Here is a 16891-nt window from a genome sequence, read left to right on the forward strand (position 1 = left end):
GGTATAAAAACAACTGTTATGATCTCGGTCCTAACGCAAGCCTGCTCCATGTCCCCCCCCCCCCCCCGTTTTTTCAAGAATCGCACTATCTGCGATTTTTTTGTTTTTGATTCTGCTTTGTATTAAAAAGGTATGTCTGAGCCAGAAGTCTGTGATACTTTCTTCCTGCCCTTCCTGCCTGATTGGAGCAGCAGTGGTGTAGTGGTTAAGAGCAGGTGCATTCGAATCTGGAGGAACCGGGTTTGATTCCCTGCTCTGCCTTTGGAGACTTATCTGGGGAATTCAGATTAGCCTGTGGACTCCAACGCACACCAGCTGGGTGACCTTGAGCTAGTCACAGTTCTTCTGAGCTCTCTCAGCCCCACCTACCTCACTGGGTGTTTGTTGGGGAGGGGATGAAGGGAAAGGAGATTGTCAGCCCCTTTTAGTCTCCTTACAGGAGAGAAAGGAGGGATATAATCCAACTCTTCTTGGTTGGCCTTATGATAACAAGAAGCCTCTCATGTTAACACGACAGAACTGATGACAGACTATCTGCATACTGAAATTAAGGTTCACTCCCTGGGGACGGTGTGAATGAGTCTCCCATTCCGGTTATCCACGGTAAAGATGGTATCTGTTAACCCCTTGTTCAGTAATGAAGAACGACCCTGGCCACATATCCAGTATCCAAATACTGTGTCCCTGTGATGTACAGATTGTAACACCCCAAGAGTCAACATATCTGTTTCCAAGCAGTCTCAGCACTTGGCGTTTGGTATCTGTTTCTCAAGGTTGTTGTATATGCATAATTACCTTTGTTTTTTATTCTGATACCTGTTTAACACCAGTGACTCTTGCGATTTGTATTGATACTGGCATCTGCACTTGGTGAGAGACAGGAACAATCTTGCTGTTTATTGCAACGTCCGACAAGCTTAGAAATGCTTTGAAATGTAATCACTGGGGTAACCAGTATAATGAAAATCCCATATAAACTGCACCTTTTCTCTGTCATCTTGCCTCTGCCCTGGAAGGGATACCTTTGCCGCAGGAGATATCCTAATAAATTACAGATCTTTTATACTTAGATCTCTCACCTCAAACTCTCTTATTTGGCCCCTGAGCACTTAAGAGTGTTACCCAACAGATGTAACAATCTTACAGTGGCACAAACTCCTAAGATGTCACTATCCACAAAGTGTGCTGTTTGCAAGGGATGGTTATAACCAGCCATTAAGTTAGAGTGTGTGCATAATATTCAAACAACGTTTGAGGCAAAGTTATGGAGCATGTTTATTTCAAACAGGTCCATGTGTTTTGCTTAAAAAGGAGGACTGGACATTTAATTCCTGATTTCAATCTCTCCTGTTCTCTACCAATTTTTAAATCCACCACCGTTGCTGCGGTGTCTACAACAGCAGCCAGACCTGCAGAGTGACCTTTCCTCGGCTTGCCTTGAAAACCTCCACCTGCACATCTCCCCCTCCTCGTGCGCTAATTTCTACATAATAACGTAAAAGATACAGGACCGAGCCGGGGGCTTTAAAAATGTGTTTATTTGGCACTTTAATGACAAGGCAACGCGAAGCTTTGAAGAAGGGGATTTAAGTAATTATTTCGAAAGCCGGGGACGGGCTTGGACGGTCGAGCCCCGACAGGTACCTTTCTGAGGGACTGTGAGGGGGTCAAGGAACGGGTGGCGTGGCGGTTCGGTGGGCGGGGTGTGTTGCTCGGTTACATGGAGTGGGCGGGGTCCCCTGGGAGTTGGGGAGGGGGGCTGCAGGTTGCTGTGGCAACTGGAAGTGGGCTGAACCCAGGTGTTCGGTGTGTGTGTGAGTGTACTGCAAGACTACGAGGCGTCTTCAACCGGGCGGGGAAGAGGTGTGCGAGGATTTTATGGGAAGGGGCGGGCGCATTTGTTCTCTCTCTCTCACACACACAGCCAAACGAGGGGAAATCGGTTGTCGGCACCGGAAGGTCTCTTCATCGAGTCGGTCACAGACAAACAGACATTCCTCCGCGAGCTCAGCTGCTCCTATTGTGGCCGTTGCGACCGTTAAAAGTTTCGCCTTCGACAGGAGAAGGAGAAAACAAAAAGGAGACGCGTCGCGAGATTTGATGGTGGGCGAGTGAGCTCCCGCGACAGCGAAGAGCATCTTTTAACCCGAGGGATGGAGAACGGGACTATTTCGCCGCCCCGCCATTTAAATCTCCAGCGGAAGGATATTTTTCCGGGCCTTCCGCAAGATAAGGGTTTTAACTGAGACGCGTCACTTCCGGAGAGTCTGAAGAAGGGGAGGAAAGGGAAGGGAGAGAAAATAAAAACAACAAACCTCCGAAGGGGGGACAACGAAAGCAAACGAGGGGGCCCGCAGCGGCTGAGGCGACGGGAGTTCGGCGGTCATTCCTGAGGGGGAGCCTCGCGACGGTCCTGCTCCTCTGTGGCCCCCGGGATGCTCCTCTGCCCCCCGGCCCGTCGTTGAGCCGCTCTCCCTTTTCCTCCTCTCTCCGCCTCCAGCCCAGCCCCCTCCCTCCGTCCCCGGTCCCGAGGGCGCCGCCATGTCGGGGGACGACGACGGCCCTGGCGGGTCCCACTACGTGGCCGAGTTCGTGCCTCCGCCCGAGTGCCCGGTCTTCGAACCCAGCTGGGAGGAGTTCGGCGACCCCCTCGGCTTCATCGGCCGCATCCGACCCTTGGCTGAGAAAACCGGCATCTGCAAGATCAGGCCCCCCAAGGTACCCGCGATGGGTTGGTGTGCGTGCGTGCAGATACGGGGTGTGTGCACTGGGTGCCCTCGGGGCTGGGCCTCGGCGTCTCTGGCCGGGCCTGGGCTCCGTCTCTTGCACTGGATGTGTGATGCTGCGCTTGTGAAAGATGGCAGCGTTTAGTAACAGTCGCTGCCTACACACACGCTCATGGGTGCAGTAGTCTTTGGGAGCCTTCGGAGCACTTCAGCGGCCATTGGGCTTGGTTTGGCAGCTTCTAGACAGGCAGCTTCCCCAACGCCTTTTGTAGGGAAAGCTGCATCTCTGCACCAGCGGAAGCTGATCCATTCAACGGCTGCTGGTTCTAATCCGCCCTGCCAATTTGCCTTGGGGCTGTATGATGGCTTCCGCAGGAGTGTCTCCTAACAAGCCCTTGGTAATAGTTTACATATGTAAAGAAGCATTTAACTTTGGTGGGCTTTCCTTTTGTAATCTGCATTGCAGGTCTAATGTAGGGTAAACTTATACTCGAGGTAGGATGGGTCAGGTTCCTTTAAAGAATCCTTAGGCATCATCTTGAATAGGTCTTTTTTGGTAGGCAGTGTAAGGAATCTGGTAAGCACTCCTGCAGTGAATATCGATCCCCCTCACTTTGTTATCTGTGACCAATCTGCAGTAGTAATGGAGTTGCCAGCCTTCTTTTTCTAGTGAAGCTGCTGTGCTACTGAAAATACAGTTAGACACAGGAGTTTATCTTGAAGAATCGTTGGCGACCCACATTCTACTGAAAAATCTTTATCCCTCAGTGATACCAATCAGTCTTGATGACGGTCATGGACCCCATAACATAAATAAGATAAATACAATTAAAAGGATAAAATATATTAATTCTGGAAACGTAAAAGAATCTAGCGACAGGAGAAAATTGGGAGCATGAAAAGATATGGTAACATAAAGGGGATGGGATAAGAGCATAAATATTAAAAGGAAACAAAGTAGAAAGGAACAATAACATTGGCAGATAAGATGATCAGTTAGATCACAGTGGCATTAGGCAATCTGTACCCCAGTACTACACAGTGGTAAGTTTCAGAATTATAAAATATAATTTTGCAAGATACAGTGGTCTAGCAGTATGACTGTAGAAAATGTTGAAATGTGTCTGGCACTGGAGGAAATGACTGTTGAAGGGTTCTAGACTGCTGTAGCCCTCAAAAAACCATACAAACACTCCGGTTTAGTTCTAGGTAGAGTTGCTTAGAGCCTTGGACAGGTACATATGAAACTATGAAGAAACAGTTCTAATAGAAGCTGTAGTTCAGTTATCATAATCTAACATTACATTTTAATTTGAACAGTGCTAAACTATTGGTAGGATCATATGCTTTTAAGACCATTTTAAAATATGAGGTTAAGACATAGCAAAATTACATTTGCTAGCTGACATTTGTTAGCTCAGTTAATAAGGTTTATTCTGTTGAACAATGTGCTGAGTTACGTTCTTTGTCTAAAAAGGACAAATGACTTTCCATTTACAGTACACTTTTCAAGTACGTAATTAAATTTACCATATTATAGCACCAATGCGTAAAGTTTGAAAATGCTTCAGGAAAGAACTGGAATGTGTCTAGTCCTGCATTGTCAAACAAATACTGGCAACAGCTGTTAATTACATTCTGTAGCTTCTATGCTTTTTCATTTGCTTTGTGTTTTCTTGGAATATACCTGTCTGGCCTGGCAGCATGTTGCTCTGGGAGCAGGTGCCCATTTGAAGACCACATCATGTGTGTCTAATTATTTGTATCAGAAGATCATTCATAGTTCTGCTTAGTTTCAGTATCTTGTCATTTGCCAGCAACTTTAGCCTGTGCCTCATGGGCAGGTAGCATGGGCAGACAATCTTAATCCTGTAGTCAGTGATGAATAACTTGCTGTATTCTTGTTTGAATTTTTAAGTAGCGTGCCATTCTGAATGAGTTCTCTGTGAAATGCTGCATTATGAGTGATTTTTCTGTCTTGTTTATAACTGGTCATTTAGCACCAACAGGTACAGAAATTGATCTTAAATGTTCTTCTGTAAGCAGTAATGAAGTATTTCCCCATTTTACCTAATTGCTTAGGTCAAGTGATTACTTTTATTTTTTTAGGCAATTGCTGCTCCACAGGTGACAGATACATGTTGGTAGGGAAGATAGTAAATATTTTATGGGCTGGTAATGTAGGTTGATTCATTTGCAAGTGCATATAAACACAGTAAGAAAAATAAACTCTGTTTATTGAATCCAGAATCTAATACTAACCCCATGTTTCACAGTGCTGTTTTGGTTATAATCTGGTTCTCCTCTGTGAGGTGTTTATGGCAGCTGTACTCTCTCAGCTATCCCTGTGTTCTTCTCAAGTGATTTTGTATTTCTGCATCACTTTCCTGAGATTTCAGATCAAGCGTCTATATTTGTACAGCTCCCCAGAATGCCGATCTTAGCAAAATCCAAAAAGATTTCCAGATATTCCTGGCCTTTGGATTTTTTCCCTTAGCTCTTAAAAAGAACTCTTTCCTTCAAAAGGTGTGAACTTTTCATTTCACCTTAAGGTAATTTTAACCTCTAATATTCTCAGTTTTTGAGTGGGGCAATTAGGTTCAGACACCACTTACTTTTATTATAAAAATATAAAGATAAGAATTATTCATACAATGTTGCTTTTAATTCTTTTATTTTGAATCAAACATTTCATTTTTCTCCTCAGGACTGGCAGCCACCTTTTGCATGTGATGTACAGAGTTTTCGTTTTACCCCACGTGTTCAGCGCCTGAATGAACTGGAGGTGAGCTTTCTAACTGTTGACATAAATCTATCCAGGCATAAAGCATCGGGCCTGTTTTTTTTGGGTACTGGCTGGGGGTTCTCAGTGAGAGACTTAAGAAAACTGCAGGCTGTCTAATTTTTCTCAAAATGTGCAATGGCATAATTTGAGTAGAATAACTCCCAAGTAGTTAAGAACTGTCTTATTTTATTACCACAGATCACATCAAGGGCTTTTTATGCTCTACTGGAAATCTGGAACATGCTTCCCAGAAATTAAGTTTCAGTGATCCCAGTGAAATTTGCTTCCAACTGAGCATGGTTGATCTGAGATGAATGCCAGCTCTAATGTAGTGTAGTGAGACACAGACCCTGTTTAGGTATGAGGTAGTGAATGAAACCAGTTATTCCCATTAAAATATTTTTCTGGTAGTTAAACTCTTCACTTTGATCTATTTATTTTACAGTGGTTTGTTTTGAGAATGTTTTATGAATCAAAAAGGCATATGAATACAGATTATAAAATTTAAGTTCTGTACTTAAAATATGTGACGCATCAATATAAACAACATGCATCATTGTAAATAAAGTGTTTCCGTTTCAGACCTGATTAGTAAAGCTTTTTACTGAAATATACAAGTATTCTTGATTTGACATGACACTTTGTGTTTAGCATGGGTAAATAATAAAAAAGTGCAGTCCTTACTGGAATGGAGCTTGTTTTAAAGATTTGTGTTCAGATTTGCCGCAAGTATTTGGAGACCTTCAGATCTGTAATACCAATGAAAACCATTTGTAGAGCAGAAGTGACTGGGAGTACGTTGCTGCTGCTCTTTTTGTTGGCTTTCCCTGCCTCCCTTGGATGTTGCGTGTATGTTATCTCTGGGTTTGTTAATAGGCAATGACAAGAGTGAAGCTGGACTTCTTAGATCAATTGGCAAAATTCTGGGAGCTTCAAGGATCTACGTTAAAAATCCCCGTGGTAGAGAGAAAAATCTTGGATCTCTATTCTTTGAGCAAGGTGAGTTGTGAGCTGCAGTAGTTTTTTTGAGTTTGTGTATATTGTGCCAGTGTGAATAAGAAAAGTACGTAAATAAATTATTTGACTTGGTTTTTCTCTCTCATGTGCGTTATGTAGTGTTCACTGATATTGCTCCTACTCCAGTTATAATAGCAGTGATTTTAATAGTGCTAGTAACTGAGTAATCATCAGCTCTTTAAAAGCAAACAAAGTTTTTATGGTATACAAAATTTACTTCCTTGTAGTTAAAGTTCATAGTGTGTAACTTTGTGGCTTGTCCATAATAATTTGTTTTAGAAAGCACATGAATGATTTCATTGATAACATTTTAATAAATGCAAAATATGAGCTCTCATTGATCTTAACAGTAGTTGAAGGTAATTAGTCAAATTTAAACCTGCTCATCCTTGAAAATATACTGTATTTTTATAGTATGCACAAGAATTATCTAATATTGTAGTTCGACTTACATAAACATCTTCATACTGTATATTTTCAGCTAGTAATATCGTATTTTAAAAAAGCATTTCATTCATTCTAAAAAGACTATTTCATAGGAGCTTTTTTTAGTTCTCCTTCAAATTTCCTCTTTTTTCTGTTGGAAAAATTAAAATAGTCCTCAGAAAAAATGGAATGAAACTTTCTCCTCAATCCTTTATGTGTCTAATAGTACCTGTGAAGAATACAGGACTTTTGTTGTCCCAGACAATATTCGGGATTGTTCTCTCTCCCCCCATCCAAATATTCATGACAAAAAGTTCAGTTTATTCTTGGGATTATAAGAGTCTTCTTTTCTTTGCATGCTGAGGTTGAGGCTTCCTGTGCTCAGAAGTTTTAGCCGTAGTTAGTTTGACATTTGAATATGTGTGCATTACCAACTTTGGGTGGTGGTGGGATTGGCTGGGACTGTAAAGACCAGAGTACAACTGAGAGCAAACCCCAGTTTATCAAAATACATGAATTTGGGTGTCCTGACAAACTCTGGCTAGATGGAAGAGTTCTTTGTTTTGGAAGTCTTCAGTCTTTGCTCCATGTGCAGAAGGAGGATAGACTCTTAGAAGCATGTGAAAAAACCAGAGCTTGTTCTTGTCATGTAACATCCAGAGTGTTTGATGTCTGCAAACTGCTCCGGACCTGTCTTTGAAATAGGTCAAGTCCACTTTTGCCAAGGGGGTTTACAACATATTTCAAAGGAACAAGCTCAAAGGGGTGTGATAAGACAAATACAAATAAAGCAGTTGTTACAGATTCTCAGTACATAGGAACGCCTGCACCCATCATTACTTTGTTCATCGCTGAATGGGGAAAAACATCTTGCTAATCCTTCCGAAATCCAGAACTGAAGAATGTTACATTACTAATATTAACTGTAAAACTCCATATGTTGGATTTGAATTGGGGATCGTTAAGAAATATGTAGTCAGGAGAATATTGTAAAAGGCAAGGTATGAATGCAGGACTTTAATTTGGGTTTAAAATATGCAGCAAGATGTGAAAGGTATGTGTGCATTTAGCGATTCATGGTAGGTGACTGTGGGGCTGATGGTATTCTTCTTTCTCCAAGACTGGATAAGACAAGTAATCATTGGTTTTAAAGGACCAGTGAATCTGAAATAATAATCAAACATTCCTATGGCAGTAGACTTCACCTTGCAGGAGGAAGTGGCTGCTATAACTTGTGCAGTAAACTACTGTTTTAAGACTCTTTATTGAGTACCTATATAACTCCTCAAGTCTTGCTGCTAGTTGTTCTGACTCCTGGCTCCTCAGCAGTCTAAGTTAATGCTTTTCATATGACTGCTAGTTGTATCTGTGTCTCTATCTCATTTGCGTTAATAGTGTGCTTGTGCGTTAGCTTCAGTTTGGGAGGCTGCTGCTTGTCTACATCTCATGGTCCAAACACCTTGAATGGATTGAAAAGTGTAGGAAGGAATGATGATGTTGTCTGTCTTGTTTCTTCCACATGCTGTTAGGCTGTCTGGAACTTAGCTTGAGCTGCAGCCCAAATTCTCAATACTAACTTGCTTGCATGTGTGCATGCCATCAGGTCACTTGACTTCTGGTGACCCCATAGGGTTTTCAAGGCAAGAAATGTTTGGCAGTGATTTGCCAGTTCCTGCCTCCACATGGGCTGAGAAAGTTCAGAGAGACTTGTGACTGGCCCAAGGACCCCCAGCAGCAGCCTCAAAACCGGTTCTCCAGATTATAGTCTGCCGCTCTTAAACACTATACCACATTGACTTTCTTGCTTGTGTAGCCTAACTTTGTACTTTTATTTCAGATTGTTGCCAGCAAAGGAGGCTTTGAGGTGGTCTCTAAAGATAAGAAATGGTCCAAAGTGGCTAATCGGCTTGGTTACTTACCGGGCAAGGCGACGGGATCTCTTCTAAAATCACACTATGAACGGATTCTGTATCCATATGAACTTTTCCAGTCTGGTGTCAGCCTTATGGTGAGATTCTCCTTCCCCCACAAGACATTAGTATGAGCAGGTTTATTGCCAAACGTGCTGCATTGCTAACCACTAACTCCTGCTTTTGTGCATTGTCTCTTGGCAATGATTTTGCTTATACACTGATGGAACCACATTGTCCTTTGGTTGGCTTTTGTGAGTCTATAGATACCTTCATAGGATGGGAACTTTGTTGAAAGAAAACAAAATGCAAAACAGTCAAGGCGCATTCTTAATTTTTCTTGGCTAGGCAGCAGTGGCAGTTGACAATCAAGGTTTTTTTCAGAATAATTACTCTCTTCCAAATGACATTTGTAATGTTATGTGTCATTGTTGGTAGCGCTTTTTCCTCAGTAGTGATGCTCATTTGCAAATCAGAGTCGACATCCCTGATCCAACCAACCTGGTATCCTTCTGTGCTCTGATTCTTTAGGGCATCCAAAAGCCAAACTTGGACCTTAAGGAAAAAGTGGAGGTTGAGGACCTCGGCATTGATGCCCAGTCTCTCCCAAAGCAGGGTACAAGAATGAACGTTGTGCTGAAGAGAACCAGACGTGTCAAGTCCCAGGTACACTTGGCCACTGTAGACAGAGTGCCTTTAGTCACTGCACCAATGCAGAAGCATTGGCAATGCAACAGCCTTTGTCTGGCCATGAGGGGTCACTGAAAACACAGCGCAAGGAAGTGGTCCTTTCAAGAAGACCAAGTATAGATGGAGAGAAATATATAAATCTTTCAAAGTTAGATATGTTAGAAAACAGCTTTTTAGCTGGGCTTAGGCTAGCAACTGGCTTTCAGCTCTAGCAGCTCCATCTGTTGCAACAGGGAATCACAAATTGGCCTGAAGGCTGTTGTAAAGAATACTGATAAAATGTGTGTCCTGAGCATTCTGAGATGCTGTATAAGTGCAAAATATTAGCAAGTATGAATAGACTTCCTCATACCTATTCTTGCTGATGTATTGTGAGAATTTGCTGAAGGAATTCAATATGGACGTATGAATTTAGCTCACATGTAACTGGTAGACAACTCTTTTCCTCATTAGTGTTGCTGGGATAGGAGGCCTACCTTAAGGTGGTCAACTGCAATTGTAATGAGTAGAAAAGTTTATAGTGGGAAGGACACTGCAAGCTCTGTCTGGTTTTTCTGTTGAAATTCCCAGTCTTTCTGGGGAGTTTTAAAACCTCCGAGGCATTTTCCCTCAGGGATCTTGTCAGAACAGAATCAAGCTCCATGATGGCCTATTGCTTACTTAGAAAGGGCTTAAATTTTCCTCATCCTGAACGTTTTAATATTAATGTGAATTAAATTGGTAGTAACGTACAATACACTCAATCTAAAAGATGAACACCAGGAAGCATTACTTATATGGCGATAACTAGACTAATCTAATAGTAAGGAAGAAAAAATGTCTAGTGCTTAAACTTAATTTAAAAACTGTGGTTCTTGACAGTGTTCTGCATTATGGTGTTTCAGTGGCTTCTTGCATTTTAGTCCAATGAGGTTTATACAAAAGCTGTAGTTTTTTACTTAATACTAACATTTCTCAATATTAATAAAAAGTCATTTTTCTTGCAAAGCTGAGAATATATGGGTGGTGGAATAAATTTGTGGAAGACTGTGTTGTTGGAATAACTTGAGATTTTTGCTTCCTGAAAAGTAAAATAACCAAAAATGTTCTTGGAAGGGAATATTGTTGATCTGTATACCAACTGTGCTGGACGGCAACATACTGAGTTTTCTTGGTTCTAGTGGCTTGCAGATCCTCCATTGCTGAGGTGCTGGTTAGTAACTGATTACAAGAGGCTCCAATAGGGTTCCCAAATCCCCACTTGCGGTGGGAAAACTCCTGCCAAAATGCCACTCTTCCCACTAATTGGTTTATCAGAAGCGGGAGAAAAATATTGATGATATTCTATGATGAGATTATGGTAACCTTACAGACTAGGTAGGAAAATCACATAGTATTGGCAGAACCACAGGCTAGTCTTAGAAGAAGAGTTTGGATTTATACCCCACCTTTCTCTCCTGTAAGGAGACTTATAAGCTCCTTTCCCTTCCTTTCCCTACAACAGACACCTTGTGAGGTAGGTGGGGCTGAGAGAATTCCGAAGAACTGTGACTAGCCCAAGGTCACCCAGCAGGAATGTAGGAGTTCAGAAACACATCTGGCTCCACTCCTCCTGAGCTGAGTGCTTAATGCTTAGGCTGAGTGGTGTGTGCTACCTTCCCACTAATTCTTGACTGCTTTGAACCCCTTCATGAGGGAAAATAAATCCTGTAGAACATGAAGCATGCAGTTTCTTTTCCCCCTTTCCTCCTGCCCAGCCCACTTGATCATTCCCTTCTCCCCCTGGCCAAGCCAGCAGCAGCAGACAGTAGCTTCTTCCACACCATTTCTTCTTGTGTGTGAATGAGGGACTTTGGCAACCAGCTACAGCTGGTATTCCTTGGAGAGCAATTTGGGAAAGCCTGCAAAGATGATAGCTAGGCAGCCAGGCTGATCAAAAGCCCTTCCCATGGAGAATGTTTTAACTTCACCTCTAGTTTCTTCCCTGCCATTCCTATCTCACCTTCCTTTCAAGCATGGTCTTGCCCAATTCAGGCAAGACAGCAATATTGTTTCCTTCTGCATCCCTCCTCCACGTCTGACAAGCTGGTGGGGAATTGTGGTTGAGCAGGTGTAGTAAATAGTAATCGGCTTTTCCCACTTACTGGCAGCCTGTGAGAAGTTGGGGTTGGTGCTGCTGTGGCTGCCACTTCCCTCAATTTCAAGCTTGGTGGCTACCATTCTAAGGAGCAGAGATGAAAATGAGGTATTTGAGGTGAGAGAGAGAAAGACTTGAGGTTGCATCTTATTATCTGGCTCTTAAATTCCAGACTGAAAAAAAAGGAAGGCAAAGATCTCCCCCAAGATCTTTTCTGTCTTCCCATTTCTTCCTATTCCTTCTTTCTCAGTTCTTCTATGACATGCCCCTTCTAATAAGCTGTCTGCAATCCAAATGACACTAGAGGCCGTCAGGGGTGCTTTTTAAAAGTGCTCTAATAACTTGATTTAGGATCTTAGAAATCGAAATGGCTAAGTAATCAAATATAGGGAAGAAAATATTAGTCACATGGTAGTAATTCAAATGGGGTTATGAATATGTGGATATATGCAAGACAAAAAGGCACATTTATGAGACTGGATTTGTTCTAGTCCTCCTTCCTTAGCAAGGCTACAGCAAAGCTTGGGGCTGTTTTCCAGCTCTTTATTCTGTTGACTGAGAAAGCTTTCCATGCCCTGCCCCAGGTTTGCTGTGTTTATGTGTTTACAATCTGGATTAAAAGAGACAGTCAGATTAGCACTTCCAGTAGAGTGTTTGTGTTGTGCTTTGAACCCCTTCATGAGGGAAAACGAATTGTGTAGAAACATGCAATTTTTTTCTTCTGTCCAGTTCACTGGGCAACTGGGGGGGGGGCATATTTTATCAGGTAACTCAAATGATAAAGGCAATATGATTGGTGGTCTGATCCAAATGGAATTCCTGGAAGTGTCCAAATAATGTAAACATTATAACATGATGCAAAAGGTGTAGATACTCCCAAGTAATGTTTTTGATTTCCTTTCAGTTAGTCTTTGGAAATTTTGTAATTGGTGAATGTATTTCAGATGTTGATGCCTGGAATGAACTACTTCTACGTGACAAAGAAAATGTATCCCATTGGGAATGATCTAATTTACATATCCAATTCCAAAACAGCAGCAAAACAAGATGAATCATGGGAATTGCTTTAGAAGACAAATATACCCAGTAATAAAAAGCTAAACAAAGGAAAAGAAGTATACGAGCTGTACCCAGCATTACTTTTTCTTGGATTAGAAATGTAATAGTCTGTATTTTGTCAGTGACGTCTTTGCAGTGATAATAGTATGGTTCTCAACCAGTTAAAGTTAATTTATCCCAGGTTCTGATTGCTACAAATACTTGGGATTCATTGTGTACTAGTCATTACCTTTAGTACCGAGGATTCTTCCTGCTCACAAATACTATAATATAATGGCAAATCACAATCAGTTCTTTCCATAAGCAGTCCTATGAAAGGGTCCAATTTTGACTTTAAATATGTTCATAAAAAGAAAGCCATCAATGAAACGATCCCTTCTGAAGTGACAATTCCTGCTTTGAATCTTCAGTAAGATATGTTTCCAGATAAGTGAGAACAGTGAGCTGTAAACCTGCATGGAAATCTGTGAGGGTGAGCAGGCTGTGACATCTGTCACCCCTTTGATCGCTAGGGTTGATTTGATGGCTGGGTGGGTGTCCTGCCTCTCTCACCTCTCCATCTGCATCCCTCTTAAAGCTGTGCTAAAGGGAGAAGGCACATAAACAAAATTTAGTGAAAATTTTTGGGGGAAAAAGCCAGATTCAAAAACCGTAATCCCAACTTGAGAAGGAGACTTTGGTTGATGGCTTTGTCAAAATTGCATTAACCAACAACTGGGTTTCTAATCTAATTAAAAATTCGAGCCTAGTGGCACCTTTAAGACCAACAAAGCTTTCTCCTTGGGATAAGCTTTCATGTGCATATGAAAGCTTATACCAAGAATAAAACTTTGTTGGTCTTAAAAGTGCCATTGGACCTGAACTTTTTTCTGCTTCTTCAAACTAATAGAGGTACTAACCTGAAGCTGTAATCTAATTAACTTGCATACAGTTCATGTATTTTAAGCTATTCATAAAAATTTGCACTTTCTCTACAGGTGGTATTTATCTCTTAAAGCAATTCTCATGGTTCATCTTGTTATGCTGCTGTTTTGGAATTGGATATGTAAATTAGCTGTCTGAGTCCCATTGGCACTCTTTTGTGGAGTTGAGTTTCCCCTAGACTCTGCTTTCATGCTTCCCCACAGACCTAACAAAAGTATTATCTTCTTTTTTTCACCAATTCTTGTGTGTTCTTGTAACATGATACATTTCCTTTGTGGTATGTTTTATATAAAAAATATACAAAGGAGAAATCAAAAGATTAGCTCTTTTCACAGATTAAATGTGAAAATCCATTTTGGTAGATTAGATCTGTATGGCCATTTTACTCCTGTTCTGAGAATATTGGGAGCTGTCCAGAAATCAGTGTATTTCCTGACATTTCTGTCAACTTTCCTAGGAAAAAGTGTACAAAGCAACAATAATAAAAATCCTAGTAAATGGGAACTGCAAAAATAAAAATAATCTGAGCGTCAGGATAGTATCTGCAGTAGACATTTGGTTTGACATGCTGTCAGAGTAAATCTTATATATGTGTATAGGCTTTAAATACTTTTGGGTTTTTGATAGAACTGTACATTTTAGCTGGGTATGGTTTAGTAGCACCCAAGCACTTGAAAATCCAGTGGAAAATAGTGAAGTGTAAATGAAATGAACTTTGGTTGGATTATGCCCTAAAGTTTCAGTCACACATATTAGTTAAATTCATTTTTGCAGGGACAGCTATTTGGAAGTACCCTCCATTCTTTAAAATTCACTCCAGGATTTTATGAACTCTCAGGACATTGATCGGGTTAATCATCATTCTTCCTTAGGTTATCAGCATTTCATGCCCCCTTGTTAGGCTAGAATGTTTGTGTTTCCCCTTTGAATTTGCATAGTCATATTTATCTGCATACCTTGGTAGTCCTTCAAACACCCACCTTTTATGTCAGTAGCCCTGATGTTCTGTTGTCATTAGCATGGAGGTTTGGCACTGACTAAACTGTTAGGAGACATGATGGGCTAAAACTGGGGCTGCGGTTTTTGACCGGCTTTGGGAGCCAAGTTAGGTCTGTGGTTGCAACTAACCCGGCCCTTATTGGCACAGTGTTACATTCTTCCTCCTGACTCCTCTGGCCTTAACCTTGGTCAGGTGCTGATTTTAATTGCACTGTAGATGAACAAGATTCCTATTTTCCTGGACAACTGCCTTCAAAATCCTTGTTAAGCAGAATTCATGCTCTGCTGTTTTGTAGAGCAGGCAATCTAATTAGCTTTAGCCACAGTAAGACTGGTCATGATGTTTTGCTTATCTATGGTTAATTTAGAAGGGGAGACATGCTCAAGTCTAGAGAATGAAAGAAGAGAAGGAAGAGGAGTGGTCTCTTTTTGCCACAGTTGAAAGACTACATTCTCTTTATTGTGTTTCCACAGGCTGTTTAAAAGCTTGTAAGTATACAGTTAAATATTTAGATTCTCAATTTTAGGCCTTTTCTGGGCTTACACTGAAGTCTGTCTTAACTTTGATAAAAACCAAGAAAGTTAACACAGCCCCGTTTTTCTGAATTTACTTGATGATTTGGAATATTCCTCATGACCTTGTGTATAGATCAAAATAAGCAGTGGGTAGATAAAATTCTGGTTTGTCGAATGCAGCCAAACGGGTTCTTCAGTTTTGAGTTTGTAGCTGAATTGTTAGTCACCGTTTGTACTAATCATGGTTTGTTATGTGAATTCACAAACTGAAGTTTCAACAAGGCAATTGCTTTGCCACAGAGATTGTTATAGGAAATATGTCTTATCACTTGAGCGGCAGAAAGGAAACATGAACTTACTAGGCTTACTCACAAGCTGTTGCCTACGTTTGGTAGACTAATCAGAATTTATTTTTTGTAGTATCTAAATGCTGCATGGATGTTCTCTTCTCAGCCCATTAGAAGAAAAGGTTATTTTAATGCAGACCTGTTAATTCTCTCCTGTGGAAGAGAATGTGGCACATAATGTAATGTTAAATATTACTTAGGATGCATATGTCTGTTTAAAAGAGCATAATGCCATCTCCCTGGTTTTCGTGAGAAGTGGCAGAGTATCTAACTAGACATGAGGCGTTTAGAAGAACAATTTGCTACTCTCATCACTGAGCTCTGTTGCTTATAGATGAGCACTGTTTATTAAATTTGATTGAATTTCCGATTGATCATGTGTCTGTGCCCAGGTCTGCAAGAGTGAATCTCTTTAACACAAGCTGATACAAATTTCAACTATTATGGGTTGTATCCAATTACTCTTTCTGCTAGACTAAGATGCTTTCTGCTGGTGTAAGTTGTTTTCTACCATAAGAAAACTCTGCCATAAAAATTGAGTTGCTGGATAAATTGGTAGCAGCAATAAATATAACATGAAGTGATTTTTTTGCTCTCTTTGCTTAGAATTCTCCCTCAGCAACTGATGCAATCTCAGGTTCTGGTCCTTCGTTTCAGGGCTTCATTTTAAAATGCATTAGCACATGGCATCAAGTGCATAGAAATAATAGAAGAAATATTATTTTAATTGTCTTCCATGCTATCGGTGTTCCACATCTGAGTGTTATGCCACAAAAGGTGAATTGTACCAATGATCTGTGGCAGGTGTCACATAAATGTCAGGTGAATGCCATGCTGTCTTCTGCAATGTTTGCTCTTAGCATTGACCTTGGAAAGGCTAACAGTGGTGGAGGATAAATCAGGACTAATTGGTGATTACTTTGGTCATCCAGCATGGCGAGCAGTTACCTAAAGTGTATATGCTAATGATGAATTGTTGTGATTTTGTTTTCAGGCAGAAGCAGGAGAGATGAGTAGGAATGCTGAACTAAAGAAGCTCCAGATCTTTGGAGCAGGACCAAAGATGATGGGATTGGCATTGGGAGCAAAGGAAAAAGAAGGTAAATGTGAACCTGTTCATCAATTCATGTAGGCTTGTAAGATTTTTTTGCTGGTGAATTAATCACTGGAAGATCTTTAGCGATTCTAAAAGTTTACCTACACTGGACCTCCCAGCTTATCCTATTCTGTGAATAGGTTCTAATATCCATAACAAATACAACAGAACTGTACCTGTTCAGAAAGCTTTGTCTGTTGGTGCCTACATGCCTCCCTCACCTGAACCAGGTGGTGTTTGGAAGCATCAGCTTTTAAGTCACTCAGTCTGAGTGAGATCA

General features: G+C 41.1%; 2 protein-coding genes across 5 annotated transcripts in view; one reads left to right on the forward strand and one right to left on the reverse strand.

Moving 5' to 3' along the window:
- B4GALNT3 (beta-1,4-N-acetyl-galactosaminyltransferase 3) overlaps window positions 1–16891 on the reverse strand; it is a 403403-nt gene that overhangs the window by 138071 nt on the left and 248441 nt on the right. The gene's annotated exons all lie outside the window — the stretch shown is intronic.
- Window positions 1820–16891, forward strand: part of KDM5A (lysine demethylase 5A) — a 55518-nt gene continuing 40446 nt past the window's right edge. The window contains exons 1-6 of one of the 4 annotated variants that reach the window (XM_048500336.1): window positions 1820–2718; window positions 5434–5511; window positions 6388–6510; window positions 8792–8962; window positions 9396–9530; window positions 16510–16615. In XM_048500336.1, coding sequence (XP_048356293.1) covers window positions 2542–2718; window positions 5434–5511; window positions 6388–6510; window positions 8792–8962; window positions 9396–9530; window positions 16510–16615 — 790 coding nt within the window. In that variant the 5' untranslated portion in view covers window positions 1820–2541. The remainder of the gene's footprint in view (window positions 2719–5433; window positions 5512–6387; window positions 6511–8791; window positions 8963–9395; window positions 9531–16509; window positions 16616–16891) is intronic. The other 3 variants (XM_048500337.1, XM_048500338.1, XM_048500339.1) reach the window with 3 other exon arrangements.

The sequence above is a fragment of the Sphaerodactylus townsendi genome, linkage group LG06 (genome assembly GCF_021028975.2).
Source record: "Sphaerodactylus townsendi isolate TG3544 linkage group LG06, MPM_Stown_v2.3, whole genome shotgun sequence".
Classification (NCBI taxonomy): Eukaryota; Metazoa; Chordata; class Lepidosauria; order Squamata; family Sphaerodactylidae; genus Sphaerodactylus; species Sphaerodactylus townsendi.